The sequence below is a fragment of the Panthera leo genome, chromosome A3 (genome assembly GCF_018350215.1).
Source record: "Panthera leo isolate Ple1 chromosome A3, P.leo_Ple1_pat1.1, whole genome shotgun sequence".
In the NCBI taxonomy this organism is placed as follows: domain Eukaryota; kingdom Metazoa; phylum Chordata; class Mammalia; order Carnivora; family Felidae; genus Panthera; species Panthera leo.
This window is the reverse complement of record NC_056681.1, coordinates 26,021,473-26,038,351: the sequence shown is the minus strand read 5'-3', so window position 1 is coordinate 26,038,351 and position 16,879 is coordinate 26,021,473. Positions and strand designations below refer to the sequence as shown.

The 16,879-nt window shown below is 46.7% G+C and overlaps 1 protein-coding gene across 2 annotated transcripts in view; it reads left to right on the top strand.

The window, feature by feature from the left end:
• The first annotated feature begins 4,060 nt into the window (after window positions 1–4,060).
• Window positions 4,061–16,879, top strand: part of MAPRE1 (microtubule associated protein RP/EB family member 1) — a 30,258-nt gene continuing 17,439 nt past the window's right edge. The window contains exons 1-2 of one of the 2 annotated variants that reach the window (XM_042931257.1): window positions 4,061–4,136; window positions 10,319–10,442. In XM_042931257.1, the coding sequence (XP_042787191.1) occupies window positions 10,322–10,442 (121 nt within the window). In that variant the 5' untranslated portion in view covers window positions 4,061–4,136; window positions 10,319–10,321. Of the gene's footprint in view, window positions 4,137–4,382; window positions 4,453–10,318; window positions 10,443–16,879 lie in introns of those variants that run through there. The other variant, XM_042931258.1, reaches the window with a different exon arrangement.

The following is a 16,879-nucleotide window of genomic DNA, read 5'->3' as shown; positions in this document are numbered from 1 at the left end:
CAGTCTGGTGTCCCTTCTTTTGCAGGTCAGATGGGTGGGACGTGGGAGGGCCTGATTCCAGTGGAATAGGTGGGAGTCGAAGTAGGCCCTTGGTTCACGTAGCAAGCACAGTGTAGAAGTGAGAGTGAATGCAAGCCAGGGAGAGTGGGAGAGAGACTCCTAAGCAGGCTCCACACTCAAGCCTGTTGCTGATGCCGGGCCCAGTCCCAGTACTCTGGGATCATGACCTGAGCCAAAGTCAACAGTCACACTCAATGGACTGAGCCACCCAAGCACCCCTCCAGGCTGTTTCTTATAGCTCTTGGGTAGCTGATCAAGATGATTTAAGGACTCCAGAATCCGAAGGCTGCTTCTGCCAGTTCTCTACACCTTGGTTGGAATCCCTTGCACCTGGACGCACTACTCCCAAGTTGTCCTGTTCAGTCACAGGACTCACGGTAATGGCCCTAGGAATCTAACCTGTGGCCGCACCTCTTTGGGTAGAGTATCCCCATTGCTCTGCAGGACTTTCCCAGCCGGCCAGCCAGGTGTTCCAATACCCCAGCCCATCATGCCTTAGTCCTATCACTAGAGCTACTAGATCTAGCCTTTGGTCAGGGACTAGGAGCCAGTGAAAAATTTCAGTGCCTCTCCCGAGGTTCATCTTGGTCAGCTGATGCCTGCCGAGGGAAAAAGGTTTGTAAACGGCTGCACATGCAATGAGTCAATTGAACATCAGCTGCACGTGGCAACTATAAGCCTCTTCCTGTAAAAAGTGTTCTAGTCCTGGCCACCTCCATGACTGTTGTTGTGGGCCTTATTAAGGCCACTGTTGGAATGGGGGATGAGAAATGTTTTGCAAGACACCATGGTGAGACAGTTGGCAATTAGCAAGCGGGCTGGCACTCCTGAGGTGTTGAGGTCCCAGGGGCCTCGGCTGCCCTATTAAGCTGGGTTCGTGTGCAGTGCTGCACCAAATACCAGGGCAGAATGAAGCGAGATAAACAGCCCCGGCCTCGAATCCCCAAGAGAGGAGGTGGACTAGCCCTCCAGGTGAGGTGCTCTTGGGTGGCCTGGTCCATTTGTGGGGCAGGTTGGGGGTTGGCTTTGGAGGGGCTGTCGGAGCTGTTCTTTAAACGAGATGGGGGGCTAGGTTGGTGTCTACATGATCCCTGGCCCGACGGCAAGGGGGAAAATGCGACGAACATTCTGATCTGGGGAAGGGGTTGGACCTCGTGTTACCTGTAGGCCTTTTCTGGAACAGTCTTCCAGTTGTCTGGAGCTCTATCCAGGAAGATAACATCTTTAGCAGGTAAGGAGCATAAATCCTGTCCACTTCCTAGGGCTGCTGTGAGTGTTCAAGGGCATGATCTGGGTAAAGAGCTTTGTCTGGTGCCTGACATGTAGTAAGCCCTCATGTGTACTGGATGGCTTTGTGATAACAAAAGCCACTAGTCAACGCAGTGTTAATGCCTGGGTGCTGGTAGTGATGGTGACATCCGATATTTATTCGTGTATTAAAGTCTTAAGGAAGAGCAGGGCAATAACCCCCCGGGTGCTGGGCTGATGATGCAACAACATCTTGTGTTCAAGTTGTGTTCATCACCACCCCCACCACCCCCCCTGCCCCTCGATCATGTTAGGGTCCCCTTGCTCCTTGTTAGGGAGAATTGACGGGGGTGGCTTTGGGATCTGGCACCCCAGAGTCCCGTGGAAGGGATCTTGCAGAAATATATTTTCTGATCCAGTATCCATTCTATTTTTTTTTCGGTAATATTTAATTTTTTTTTTTAACGTTTACTTATTTTTGAGACAGAGAGAGACAGAGCATGAACGGGGGAGGGTCAGAGAGAGGGAGACACAGAATCCGAAGCAGGCTCCAGGCTCTGAGCTGTCAGCACAGAGCCCGACGCGGGGCTCGAACTCACGGACCGCGAGATCATGATGACCTGAGCCGAAGTGGGCCGCTTAACCGACTGAGCCACCCAGGCGCCCCCAGTATCCATTCTAGAACCATGCATTGCCCTTGGTTATTTATTTTTGAAACTTGTGAAATATACAGAGCCATGCATAAATCCCAGTGTTTCAGGCCTTATAACCTAGTGTCCTCTCTGAGCCTTGGTTCATCCTGAGGTCTCAGCATCGCAGAAGGGAAACTGGTGGGCATTACTGGAGTTGGTGATATTTACTCTGAGTCTTTGCACATGCTGTCCGGAACAGCCTCCTTGCCAAACTAGTCCTCCAGTTCTTACTCTCCCAGGAAGCCTTCTTTGCCCCCATTCAAGGCAGGATTAGAAGCCCTTTCCTGATCTGAGTCCTCCTTCCCTGTGGATAGATAGGAGAATTTATCTTAGCACAAAGCACACTGTATTATAACTTAGTTTTGTAGTCTTCTCTCCCTTGAGCTTGTGAAGTGCCTAAAGCAGCCGAGACCTCCCAACACCAGTTTTTAGCTCAGTAAACTTGTCATATGTTTGGAAAGCTTAGGCCTTGAAGTCATACTTTTTGTTTTGTTTTTGGAGAGGGGACTCACATATTCTACCTGCAATAAAGAGATCATTCCCACGTTAAAATAATTGCTTAAAAACCCATGTTGAAGTCTTCAAAGCTATTTTTCCTGCTGGAGAGAAACTTTTTTTTTTTTTTTTCCTATTCTCTGCCCTTTTGCAGTCAAGGCTTAATCTGACCCAGATAATCTTGGCTAGCACCCTCCTGAGTAACACTCAGACTGGAAACTTTTAAAAGCCCAGAGGCTAGGGGCACTTGGGTGGCTCAGTCAAACATTCTACTCTTGTTTTCAGCTCATGATCTCACAGTTCGTGAGTTCGAGCCCCACATCAGGCTCTGCACTGACAGTGTAGAGCTTGCTTAGAATTTCTCTCTCTGCCCCTCACTGGCTTGTTCTATCTCTCTCTCAGAATAAACATTAAAAAAAATTAAAACAACAACAAAAAACTCGGAGGCTAGGGGCGTCTGGTTGGCTCAGTTGGTAGAGCCTGGGACTTTTTAACTTGGGTGAAGAGTTTGAGCCCCTCTTTGGGCCTAGAGCTTACATACCTCAATTTTTATTTATTTTTATTTTTTTTTATATATTTATCTTAGAGAGAAAGACAGCACAATCAGGGGGAGGGGCACAGAGAGGGGGAGACAGAATCCCAAGCAGGCCCCACGCTCTGAACAAAGAGCGCCAGGCTGTGCTGGAACTTAACAACGTGAGATCACGACCTGAGCCGAAGTCTGAAGCTTAACGGAGTGAGCCACCTAGGCGCCCCCATTGAGCTTACTTAAAAAAAAAAAAGTCACAACTAAAAGCTCAGAGGCTATGTCTGGTTTTTGCTTACTATGAAATACCTAGGGCCTGATTGGTCAGAAAAAAATATTTGTGGGACACATGAATAAATGATACCTAGACAAAACCCAGCTCAAAACCTGGGTCAGCTTCTGTGATTCTGGGCAAGTCAATCTCTGAGCCACAGCTTCCTCTTCTTTAAAGTGGGTGTAACTCATTCTTTCAGCAAAGTCAGGCAGTGGGACACAGACTGAGAAGATCCTTGCTTTTGTGGAACTTAAGGAAAGGCAGACAAAGGCATAAACGAATAAACACGAGGACTTCATAGGCACTGAGAGGAAAATAAACGGATGATGAGATCACAGGGTCATAACAGAGTGTTCGCAGGATGTGTCTCTGAGGTGACTTTTAAGTCTTTCCTCAAAGCTCCTACCAAGTATCTTTATTATCCAATAGCCCATTTTTGTAGAAATTCATTGTAATACCGATTTTTTTTTTTTTTTTTTTGGCTCCTGGGGTGGAGAATTTGTAACTGGATTCTTCCTACTAGGCAGGCAAACCCGGACTGGGGCGGGATCTCATTGGCTTCGGCAGACCACGTGACTGATTGCCCTGGCAGCCGGCGTCCCGCCCCCGGGGCGCCCGAGCAGTCTATCACTGGCCGGGCCCCGCCCCTGGCGCGCGGCTCAGTCCCTCTCTATAAAAGGAGCCGGCGGGGACTGACGAGCCTGTACGTCTGCGCGTAACGGGGCGGGGGGTGCGTGTGAGGTCATCGCGCGGGCGGGCGGGCGGGGTCGGGCGGTTTGAACGAGACGAAGACGGAACCGAAGCCGGGCACAGGCAGTGGACGCGGTCCCGCCGAGAGCCGGTGAGCCGGCTAGCGGGCACGGGGCGGCGGTCATGGGGTGGCCGGGTGGGCTTCGGGCCGGGCAGGCACCGGCGGGCCTTGCGGGCAATGCCTGGGCCGCTCCTCGAGGCCGTGCAGATCGGGTCGGATGGGGGAAGGGCGGGGCCGTGACCCGGCGCGCGCGGACTGGGCTAGGGGCGCGCGCCGAGTTCTGCCATGGGCGGGGCCTCGGGCCGGAAGTGGGGGCTGCCCCTCGGTAGCGTGGGGGCTTCTGGGCCGCGGCCTAGGTGTGGGACCGGGACAGCGGTAGCGGGCGGTTCCGGGTTGGCCAGTCCGGGTAAGGGGGTGTGTGTGGTTGAAGTGAATCCTGCTAGGAGCTCTGGGGACCCCCACTGTAGGAAGCTGTCGCCTGGTGGTCAAGCGTTCGGTTTTGAATTCGGACCTGGGTTCCATTCCTTGCGGTGCGACCTTGGGCAGGTGCTGGAACCTCACGGCCTTAGTTTCCTCATCTGTAAAACGGGGACAATGATAAGACTACAGAAAGCTTTTATCACATTATGGGGCAAGAAGTAGGCCAGCTCAGTGGACTCCTTCCTTTCTTCATGCGGTATTTGTTGAGCGCCTACTAAGTACTAGGTGTTGTTCTGAGCGTTGGCTATAACCCGGGAGCAGGAGGCAAAGGCGTCTGCCTTGTGGTGGGGAGACAGATAGGAAATAAGAAAATGAATATATGGACAAGATAATTTCGGGATAATTTCATATAATTACTATGAAGAGAGTATAACAGGGTGATAGGAACAGTGTTTTTCCAGTCCCTGCTTCACAGCTGCCCTGAGGTGCTTCAGGTCAGAGTTCACCCTCTGCCCCATTTTGAAGATGAAGATCCTGAGGCCCATTGAAGGGAAGGTACACTAAACCTGACGTTCACTTCCTGTTGGGGTGCTGTAAGAACTGTGATAATAACACACTTGATCTTAGCCAAAAGGCCAAGAAGCGATAGAATTTGATAATAATAGCTATTTGCTAGTTGGGCATTTGCTGTGTGCCAGGTATTGTGTTAAGTGCTTGCTGTGGCATTGTATCATTCAATATCACACTATCTCTAAGAGATCCTATGTTCATTTTTTAAAATCTTTTAATGTTTATTTTTGAGAGAGAGCGAGAGAGACAGTTTGAGTGGGAGGGAGACAGAGGCAGAGAGAGAGGGAGACAAAGAATCCCAAGCAGGCACCAGGCTCTGAGCTGTCAGCAGAGCCCGATGTGGGGCTCAGACTCACAAACTGTGAGATCATCACCTGAGCCGAAGTCCGAGCTTAACCAACTGAACTACCCAGGCCCCCCTGTTCATTTTTTTTTTTTTTTTAAGTCTATTTATTTTGAGCAAGAGAGAGCATGAGCACATGTGCGCACGGGGAAGGGGCAGAGAGAGGGGGAGAGAGCATCCTGAGCGGGTTCTTCACTGTCAGCACGGAGCCCTGACCCGGGGCTGGAACTCAGGGCTGGAACTCATGAACCGTGAGATCATGACCTGAGCTGAAACCACGAGTTGGGTGCTGAACCGACTGAGCCACCCAGGCTCCCCAATCCCGTGTTCCTTTCTACAAATAAGGGACTGAGACTCTGAGAGGTCAAGTGATTTGCTTTATACTGTCCAGCAATTGACCGAAGCCACATCTGTGATGCAAGAGTCAAGGCTCTCAACACCTGTATTATGCTACCTCCCTGAGAGCTAGTGTGTTTCATACCAATGTGCCCCTTCTGGTGGTGTGTCAAAGTGCCTGGCACAGTTTCTGGCACACAGAGAAGCTCAAGACCTGATGTGCTTTTCACTGGAGTGTTTTCACTTAGATCTCATGTAATCCTCACCACCACCTTGTGCAGAATGTATTGTTCACCGTTCACAGGTGAGCCATTTGTGATCCAGAAAGGGTCACATGGCTTTTGTCTGGTGGCACCTTCCCTCCCCCTTTCCATAGGGCTCACTATGGTGCCTTGGAAGTAATAGGGTGCTCCTCAGCCAGCATCCAATCAGAATGGGTTTCAGAACCTGCAAGGAGAACTGTGAAGGAGGACAGATACCTGGGGAGGTTAAAGAGCTTTTTCAAGGCAGTTGAAACCTGGATCATGGAGCCTTCTAAAGGTGAGGCTTGCATGATGGTCATGGGGTGTGCCATTGAAGCCAAGCAATGGAATTCTTACGGGGGAAGCTGTAGGTAGCTGTAGCTCTGAGAACTAGGCTCTGTTTTGACTGCCTGGAAGAGCCAATTAATTGGTTGAGTCAGTGGATGTTTATTGCATGTCCACAGGGTGCCTGACCCCATGTATTTAGTGGCTGCAGAGTTTGCGGAGCACATGGGACCAGGTATTAATGTACTGCTAATGAAAGAGTTTTAAATTATATGATGATGAAAGGCCATTAACGTTTTCTGAGCTGGGGTGTGGTCAGGAGACACACGTGGCTTAACCAGCTGCTTACATTTTATGGTAGCATGACACATACAATACCCGCAGTGTGTATGAATGTGGCCAAAATAGATTACAAGTGCTTAGCCTGTGACCGTGCTTTTTGTTTGGATCTATCTGTCCTTGGTCCTTGGTAATAGTGTTTTGCACACAATATGCGTTACATTTATTCATTCAGGGATTTTAAACGGGGGAGACACTTGATCGGATTTATGATTCAGAAAATTCTTTGTGGCTGCTGTGTAAGGACAGATTGAAGCAGTGAGACTAATTTGAAGGCTGCTGCAGTGGATCGGGATAAGAGATAGTGGGGCAGGTCTTGGGCACTGTTTTTGGCACTGCAGGTAGGAGGATGAGTGAGACAAGGCCCCTCCCTGCCTGGATCTTGTTTGTTTAATACCTGGTATGTGTCAGATACCACACCGAGTATTTTATGTACCTTACCTCATTTAAACCTCACATCGTAATTTTTAGATAGGTGGCATTCCCTCGTAAGGTAACTGAGGTGTACTGAAGTTAAGTACCTTGCCCTGGGTCATACAGGGAAAGAGTGACAGCCTCACACTCAAACCCGGCTCTTCTTAGCTGGAAATCCTCAGCTCTTTTCATAGAGCATATTGCCTCCTGGCCCAAATCTGAAATGATTCAGAAATGAAGAGATAATGACAATCCAGTGTAATAATACCTATCATAGAGATTTGAATGAAGTACTGTGGGATCAGGAATTAATTTCCCAGTGGAGTCTGGAATTAAATTGTGTTGGCTTCCTGTATAAAATGGTTTTATCGTCTGAATGTAAAAGCTCAAGAGTGTTGACGGTTTGCTTTCTGAAAAAAGTGTACATGGATACAGTTTTCTGTCTTTGACACTGTCCTGCCCACCTGAAAACAAATAGCATTTATTGCGTGCCCGCTGTGTGCAAGGCACTGTGCCAAGTGCTGTGGGGGATAGGTGAATGGGGGATGTGAGAGCACAGACCTGATGAGTTATTTATCCTGCCAACCCTTAGTCACCCCTGCTCATAAAGAGGAGATTGGTTGGGTAGATCACTGTCTCTTCTAGCCCTCTCATTCGGTAGCTGTATGACTCATGAGGCTTGCAGAAAACCGGTGTGGGAAAACCAGCTCATGCAGTAGGCACGAGGTGGATGGAAGGAAGTGCCACGAGAGAGCATGAGGTCTCATGATGGTTCCAAATTTGCTTTGAGTTTTTGTTTCCCCAGTTGGTAATATTGATGTCTCAGGAAATGAGAGAAATTCTAAGTGTCAAGGTCACTATGAAATCCAGTCCTTTATAGTTCGTTGTGTGTCCTCCTGGTAATTGCCCAGAGATTTCATTGGGTCTGGATTAACCTGACCTTAACTCACATTGCTTGAGTTTTCCTTTCCCACAGTCCTCTACCAGCAGTTAAGTCATTTGGTCTTTTTCACATGTCGGGGAGTGAGAATTCTTGTCCCCTTCAAGGTTCTTCTAGCTGGACTAAGAATCAAATTGACATGAGACAGATTAACAGGAGAAAATCAAATTTAGTAGGTGTATATATGGAGAATTTGCATCGTCATGGGAATTCCAAAGACCGGCAAAATGAGGTCTATATGTTCCTCTAAGGAGGGGTCTGGGATTTCAGAGGAAAGGAATGCACTTCACAGGGCGATAAGAGCAGGTAATTAGATGTTTGCCCTACCATACAGATGGGTCACTCATTTATCTCTGCTAATAACCCTTTTTCTTGGGAAAGACCCCCAGTTTAGATTCTTCTGTGTGATTAAGGAAGGGACAGAAGTTTTTTGTGCACACGGGGTCTCAAGTGCCTTCAGCTCAAAATAATCCACATGCCAAAGTGGCACGTTCTGGGGGCGTGGGGTTGGGGGGCTGCCCTGAACCCCTTCACAGACTTAAATGAGAGTGTGATTCTACCCTGTTTAAATCCCCACAATGGATTCTTTAACAATTACAGAATAAAATCGAAACTCCTTACCTTGGCCTGCGGAGTCCTGACGTGATCTGGCGTCTTAATTTCTTTTTCCTCTTCTGTTCCTGCTCTCCTCCTGGCTTGCTGGGCCACAGCCACCTTTCACATCTCAGTGTGGCTGTGTCCTTCTGAATCTTAAGCTCAAACATCAAGTCAGAGAGGCTTTCCCCGACTACATTCCCCACCACCCTTATTTCCTAAATGGTTGATAGGAAATGACATTTGTTTGTGGGTTTGGTCTGTGTCAGACTTCCACCGATAGAGTGTGAACTACTTGTGGGCAGGCAACTTGTTTCTCTTGCTTTTCCATTTCTTTGGCCCTTGAACAGTGCTTGGTGTACATTTGTTGACTGAATGAGGATGATGATGGCATCCACATTTAATAGCATTTTAAGTTACTGTGTTTCTGTGTGTTTGTTGTTTTGCACCCGAAAGCCTAGCGGAAGGTTGAGGGGCAGCATTTTCTAGTGGCTGGGAGAGAATGTGGATGGTGGGGCTGGACAGGTTTGGCTGCCATTCCCAGGGTTTCTATGTTGAGCCTCTCTCCTCATCTGTAAAATGAGGAGAACGAGGTGAACCTTGCAGAGAGTTGTCGGGGTAAATGACAAATGTCTGTGAAGCTCCTTAGATGTCTTCCTGTCCCCAGGTGGTCTAGCAGAGAATAGCAGCAAGGTCTCTTCACTGTAAGGTTATTTCCCAACATGTTTGTAGTACTTAGGGTTTTGAAAAGTTTTATTTACTGTTTTGATTAGAAAAGTGGATATAGTCTTTAAAGAAAATATGGAAAATAGTGAAAACCAAAAAGAGGAATTAATAAAAGCCCACCATCTGGGGGTGCCTGGGTGGCTCAGTCACTTAAGCGTCTGACTCTTGATTTTGGCTCAAGTCATGATCTCATAGTTCGTGGGATCCAGCCCCACATTGGGCTCTGTGCTTACAGCTCAGAGCCTGTTTGGGATTCTCTCTCTCACTCTCTTTCTCTCTCTGCCCCTCCTCTGCTCAAGCATGTGCTTTCTCTCTCTCTCTCTCTCTCTCTCTCAAAATAAATAAATAAACATTAAAAGAGAAAAGCCCACTCTGAAGGAAACTTCTGTGAACATTTTGATATGGTAATGGGTAAGTTTGGACTGACATTTTCTTTTTCTTTCTTTCTTTCTTTCTTTCTTTCTTTCTTTCTTTCTTTCTTTCTTTCTTTCTTTCTTATTTGGGGATAGAGAGTGAGAGCGAGTGAACAAGGGAGCATGCGAGCAGGGGGAGGGGCAGAAAGAGGGGGGCACAGAATCCCAAGCAGGTTTTGCACTGTCAGCACAGAGCCCAATGCGGGGCTCAAACCCATGAATTGTGAGATCATGACTCAAGCCAGAATTAATAGTCGGACACTTAACTGACTGAGCCACCCAGGATCCCCTGGACTGACATTTTCTGAACAGAGAACATTCTTGTTCATGCATTAGCCTTCCTTCATAAAGCATTTAATCATCTCTTTATATAGTGTCTTTGTTATCTTCAAATTTTATACAAATCACATTAGAATGGGGCCTAACTTTTAGGCTGGTGGGTGTTGGGCAATTCATCCAGGGTCATGCTTATGTGTGGCACTCCAAGCTGGGGTGGAATCGTAGTGTTTGATTTGGCCTCTTGGGGAAGAATGCGAAGCTTAAAAATTGTGTACTACAGGTTTGGGTGACTCCAGGAAATGGCTTGCTCTCCCTTGCATGCCTAATAACGTGAGCCCTTCTCTTTTCCTCACCTGCTTCCTCACCTGTAGAAGATGGCAGTGAACGTATACTCAACGTCCGTCACCAGTGATAACCTAAGTCGACATGACATGCTGGCCTGGATCAATGAGTCTCTGCAGCTGAATCTGACAAAGATCGAACAGTTGTGTTCAGGTAAGAGAAGTCCACTACGCCATTTTTCCAGGAAAGCCTGCAGGTCCTTTAGGAGTGCACAGGCCTGTATCTGACTGCAGAGGCCACTGGTTCAGGTTCTGTGTCAGCCCTGCCCTAGTTCCACTTCTAGAAGGAACTGTGCTGAGAGGGTGCTTCTGGCCCGCGTGCCACCATCTCTGCATCCTGCCGCCTGCTGCCTAGCCCGGCTTTTCCATCTGCACGCTTGTGCGTCCAGATTTGAAATATTTTATTTGAAGATGGAAATTATAATTGTTCTAGTTTTGTATTTTATCAGTGGCATTTCTTATTCCCAAGTAGCACAAGACCAAAGACCTGCAAATGCCATCTCAACCACAGTTTTATGGAACTGTTGTTTAACAAGGATTTCGCGGAGAGGTAATGATTTAAAACAAGAACAAAAACGTGTTTTGTTTTTGTGTATACTAATTGACATTTAGAAAACTGAAAAGAAGAAAATAAAAAATGCCCATAGTTTCAGTATTCAGAGAAAACTGCCCTTGGGGTTTGCTTTCACTTTTCTGTGCACATATATATATTTGTATATGTCCCAGCTTTTTTCAGTTAACTATGTTGTGAATGTTCTCTGGTGTCATTCACTGTCATAAAAATGACTTTGTTGTTTAAAGTTTATTTATTTATTTTGAGAAAGAGAGAAAGCATGCATGCACACATGAGTATGGGAAGGGCAGAGAGAGAATCCCAGGCAGGCTCTGCACTGTCAGCACAGAGCCCGACCCAGGGCTTGAACTCACAAACCGTGAGAGCGTGACCTGAGCCCAAACCAAGAGCCATCTGCTTAACCAGCTGAGCCAGGTACCCCAAGAGATGACTTATTTTTTTTTAAAACATTTATTTTTGAGAGAAAATGAGGACAAGTGGGGGAGGGACAGAGAGAGGGGGACAGAGGATCCGAAGCAGGTTCTGTGCTGACAGCACAGAGCCTGATGTGGGGCTTGAACTCACGAATCATGAGATCATGACCAGAGCTGAAGTCTGATGCTTATCCAGTTGAGCGCCCCCAGGTGCTCTGAAAAATGACTTATTTTTAATGGCTATGTACGGGGCGCCTGGGTGGCCCAGTCGGTTAAGCGCCTGACTTCGTCTCAGGTCATGATCTCACGGTTCATGAGTTTGAGCCCCGCATCGGGCTCTGTGCTGACAGCTCAGAGCCTGGAGCCTGCTTCGGATTCTGTGTCTCCCTCTCTCTCTGTCCTTCCCCCGCTCATGCTCTGTCTCTCTCTGTCAAAAATAAATAAACATTAAAAAAAAAAAATTTAATGGCTACGTACTATTTCTTTGGATATGCTGGAGTTGTTTAACATCTTCCTGACTGGGGACATTTAGGTGGTTTCTAATTTTTCCATAGTGATTTCTAGAAATGGAATTACTAGATTAAAGGGTATGAACTTCAGGCTCTTGGTAATTATTTTTCATGAAGGTGTTATTGGTTTCTATGTCCCCTGAAGACTTTCTGTCTCACCTTTTGAGGGTTGTGCTACCTGCTCCTGACTGTCCTGACATGATAAGAATTGTGTTGGGGTTACCAAAACTGGATCTACTACAGATAGGAGGTGGGGTCAAAAATATGCCAGAAGGATGAGATGTGTATTCTGCTGCTCCTTCAGTTGTTAATCTTGTTTGTGGGGTAGAGAATTAGAACCCTCAGCTTCTCATGGTAGTAACAGTAGTGGTCCTTTAATTGAACGCTTACGTGCCAGGGTCATGTAAATGTTTTTCCAATATCTCTTCGTGTAACTCTCACTATACTTTCATGAGGTAGAGATGTTTATTAAGCTCAGTTTACAGATGAGGAAATGGGCTTAGAGAAATTGAGTGATAAGTCCCCAGTTATACAACCAAGAACAGAAATGAGATTTGAACCTTTGTTTAAATCAAGAGCCGATGTTCTTCAGCTCCTATGCCCTCCTTGCTCTCCGGACTTTTCTTTTACTGGTGCCATTTGTATTGATTTAAACTGACTGGTTTCAGGAGCACCTGGGTGTTCAGTTGGTTAAGCGTCTGACTTTAGATCAGGTCATGATCTCTCGGTCCGTGAGTTCGAGCCTTGTGTCAGGCTCTGTGTGGACAGCTCAGAGCCTGGAGCCTTCTTCGGATTCTGTGTCCCCTCTCTCTCTGCCGCTACCCCGCTCACACTGTCTTTCTGTCTCTCTTTCTCTCAAAAATAAACATTAAAAATAAAATGACTGCTTTCATTTGTGTGTTTTTTTTTTTTTTTTTTAATGAATTCAGCTTCTGTACTTCCTTATTTTATAGCTAGGTTCTAGTCTTGCTCTTGGTTTCACTTGCTTGGCTTGTTATATCCCCTGGGATGTTTAATCTGGGTTTTACAGGTGGTCAGAGGAAGGCTTCATGTAAAGTTCTGTAGTGAAATGGTGCCTATGAGTCATGCTTGTTTCTCAGTCGTAGTGGGCACAGGTTGGGTGCGGGCACAGGTTGCCAGCCTTAGATCTGTGCTGCCTTTCCCCTGGTTTCCGTTCACTTCCTCAGTCCCATCACCGCATCCCCATTTGTTTGAGGCTCTTAAAGCACTTGTTTGCCCCGTGATTTGTGACTAATGTGGGGATGAGGTCATCCTAATTTTCATTGGGGCCAGCTTTTTCACCAGCAATTTCTCCCTAAAATTTATCTCTTTCCATATATATACTCTGAGGTATATTTCACTTACTCAATTGGAAAATGAGAACTCTTTTCATGTGTAGATAAGTGGTACATATATGATCTGGCTCCAGATTTATCTCATTCAGACAGGGAGCTGTTGTGGATAGTCAGGACTGGGCATGAAGAGGCTTCAGTCTGCTCTGAGCCATGTGATTTTGGACATGTCCCTCTATGTTCTAGTTCCTCATCTGTAAACTAGGGAAGTAGGACCAGGCCCACCTATTGGGCTGTTCTGAGGCCCGTCTATAAAAATAGCTCTCAGATACTGATTCTTGCCAGACTCTGGAGGTGAGTGTAGATCTCTCTGGGGAGGGTGCATGCTTGTCTTAGAGAGGAGACTGCCCGTGGGGCACAGCTTATGCATTACAGAGCCTGGTTTTGAACCACATTTTTCTGACCACAGAGCCTACACTCTGCTGCATACGTGATAATTTTTTTAAAAAGAAGCATTTGGAAGAGAGTTAAACAAATGTGAATTACATATCATTAATTACAGTGATACTATCTCATTAAAAACCCCTGTGAAGAATTTCCACTTTGTGAGCTGCCTGCCGTTTTTCTTACCCTAGATAAAGTGCTTTTCCCTAGCAGAAAGTGCTAAGTGCAGGACACTTAACCGTGACTTGTAAACAAACTTTTATTCATTCGTAGCTAGTTTTCCTCTGGAGAGCTGTTTAGGAGTTCTCTCCAAGTATGCAGATGTTTGCATTGTGTTTCACCCTGATGCTTAGAAAACCGGGTCTCGGCTTTCAGTATGAGACCAAACAGGATGAGCTGCAGAAACCGTGTCCCTGGAGAAGGCCTGCTGCCAGGGGATTGGAGTCATAGAGAAAGTGAGCTTCCTCAGACTCTTGAATTTCCCAAGGCCTAAGCAGCCTCCCAGTAGCCTTTAACCAAAGCTGGTGCCTGGTCCCTCCTGGTCTCACCTCTGATAAGCATAGCATCAAGCTGACTGGCATTTTCTTTCAAATACAAGCCTAGAAGGGTAGGGATAGGTTTTTCTCTGGAGAGGGCAAAGCTCTGAGTTCCTACACAACTAATGTGCCGGTTGCCTGTGAAATGGCCAAGTTTTGTCAGCATTGTGAACCCCCCACCCTCCTCCCCGTCCCAGCAGTGAAACAAGCCTTGCTTGGCTCTTGTGAGGTAAGGCGAGGATAACTTTCAGAGACAGAGTTGTCAGGTTGTTTCGAGATGTATTTCCATTTCACAGTCTCCCTGTTTTTGAGAGCTAGTCATCAAGTATTTTGGAAGAACAGCCATCAAGGAAAAACCCCTAATCACAGAGAATAATTTGGATGAGGGATTGCTTGTGTCAGAGAGGGGATGCTGGTTGCTTTTTGTCAACCAGTCCTCTGTTCCATATTCAGGCCCCTCTGCATGTTTCCAAGGGTCCAGCGTGGTGCTTTGAACCTGTAGAGTGGCCCTCACTGAATGTTCTCGTCTCCGCTTTCTCGGATTGTCTTCTGTTCTCTAGCCTGGCCTCCTCCATGGTTCCTGTGCTGCACAGAATAGGAAAGGTGTGAGGTGTGCAGACAGTCCCTGGCAAATGCTAGATTTCCTTTTTCCTCAGCTGGTTGCAGGAGCCCTCGAGTTTCTCTAAACAGCCTGTCAAGCTTGCTCATGCTGCTCCGAGTGTGACCACGCCCCTAGCCAGGCCTCCTCCGCTTTTTCTCCTCAGGTTTTCCAGACACTCATCTGGAGCCACGATTCCACTGTTCTTCTAGTGTTTCAGGCCTCAAAAGAGGCTAATTCACCAAGTGCAGTATGTCTTCTGAGGGATGCTTTGGATCCCGCCCCTTTTCAGTTTGCTTAGTGCTGCCACAGTGGCCTATCTAGGCACACGTTCCCCTCGGGTTCCCCTGCCCCCACTCTCTCATACTACAGTGGTCCACAGCCTTTCTCAGAGACCCCAGCCCCCCCTTCTTCTTTTTTAAGAGAGAGAGTGTGCCTGAGTGGGGGCTAGGGGCAGAGGGAGAGGGAGAAAGAGAATCTTAAGCAGCCTCCATGCTCAGTGCAGAGCCCAACCCTGGAATCATGACCTGAGCTGAAGTCAAGAGTTGGTGGTTTAACTGACTGAGCCACCCAGGTGCCCTGAGACCATGTTTATTGAGTCACGACTCTGTTCAAGAAAGTATCTCTTCCAATTTTTTGCCTGACTCTTCAAGCACCTCCTTGATAAAGTTTTTTCTTTTTTTTAAAATGTTTATTTTTGAGAGGGGGGGAGTGTGCGTGTGTGTGCACGTGCACGGGGGAGAGGCAGAGAGAGAGGGAGACAGGATCTGAAGCGGGCCCCGAGCTGGCAGCACAGAACCCAATGCCGGGTTTGAACTCATGAACTGTGAGATCGTGACCTGAGCCCAAGTTGGGCGTTCAGCTGACTGAGCCACCCAGATGCCTCAAGAAATTTTTTTCTAATATAAGTAATTTAGGTCGTCCTTATGGAACATTAAGAAAACCATAATTTGCTGTAATGTCACAATTAGTGATAGTCATTGTTATCTTTTAGATGTATTTTCCCCCTTAATTATGGCTTTATTTATTGAGCACTTACAATAGGCCAGACACTTTCCAGAGTGCTTTACACATATAACCTGGGAGATAAGGACTGTCATCGCCATTTTATATGTGGAGAAACTGAAGCACAGTTAAGCAACTTGCCCAAAGTCATTCATTTTAGCTGTACTTTCAGTACTTTCCTATAAGCGTTAAACATAATCGACATACACTGTATATATAGTTTTTATTTTTTGAATAACTGAAGGTTTCAAAGTGGTTTAAAATTCAAAAGGAACAAAAAGATAAAGATAAAAAAAGATAAATTGAAAAGTTTCCTTCTAACTCTGTCAACTAGTCACTCCCATTTTTGCTCCAGAGAGAGGGTATATGTACAGGCAGAAACATCCATCCATATTTTATGAGTGTGTGTTCTCTTTTCCTCCTTTTTACACAGATGGTAGCATGTGTAATCACATTATATATTCCAAAGTGTTTCCTATCCATATAGCTGATGCCACTTTGCTTTCTTTTTGTCTGTGTAAGACCTACTTTCCTCAGAGCAGTCCCCTGTCAGTGGACATTTGGTTTCTTTCCAGTCTCTTGTTCTTACAGACCCTTAAATTAAATAACAAGTACAAGCGCATGTATGTGTTGGACAGTTTTGTTTCCTGCTTTTAAAATCAAAATAGGATTATTTTTCCCATGTTAAAATATCTTGAGCCTGATTTTTTTTTTTTAATTTTTAAATTTTTTTGTTTTTTAGAGAGAGTGCATGTGAGTGGGGTAGAGGGGCAGAGAGAAAGTTTTTTTTTTTTAATGTTCATTTTTGAGGGGGGGGAGGGAGAGGGGGAGGGAGAGAGAGAATGAGACTATCTTAAGCAGGGTCCGTGCTCAGCGCGGAGCCCAACATGAAGCTGGGATCATGACCTGAGTCAAAATCAAGAGTCGAATGTTCAACCAACTGAGCCACCCAGGGGCCCCTTGAGGCTGATTTTTTTTTTTTTTTTTAAGTTTATTTATTTATTTAGAGAGAGAGGGGGAGGGAGTGGGAGAAAGAGGGAGACAGAAGGGGGCAGAGTGAGGAAGGGAATCCCAAGCAGGCTCTGCACCATCTGCACAGAACCTCACATGGGGCTTGAACCCATAATGACCTGAGCAGAAATCAAGAGTTGGACGATTAACCATCTGGGCCACCCAGGCGCCCAAGGCTGTTTTTAATGTCTGCGTTAATGGCTCCTCAT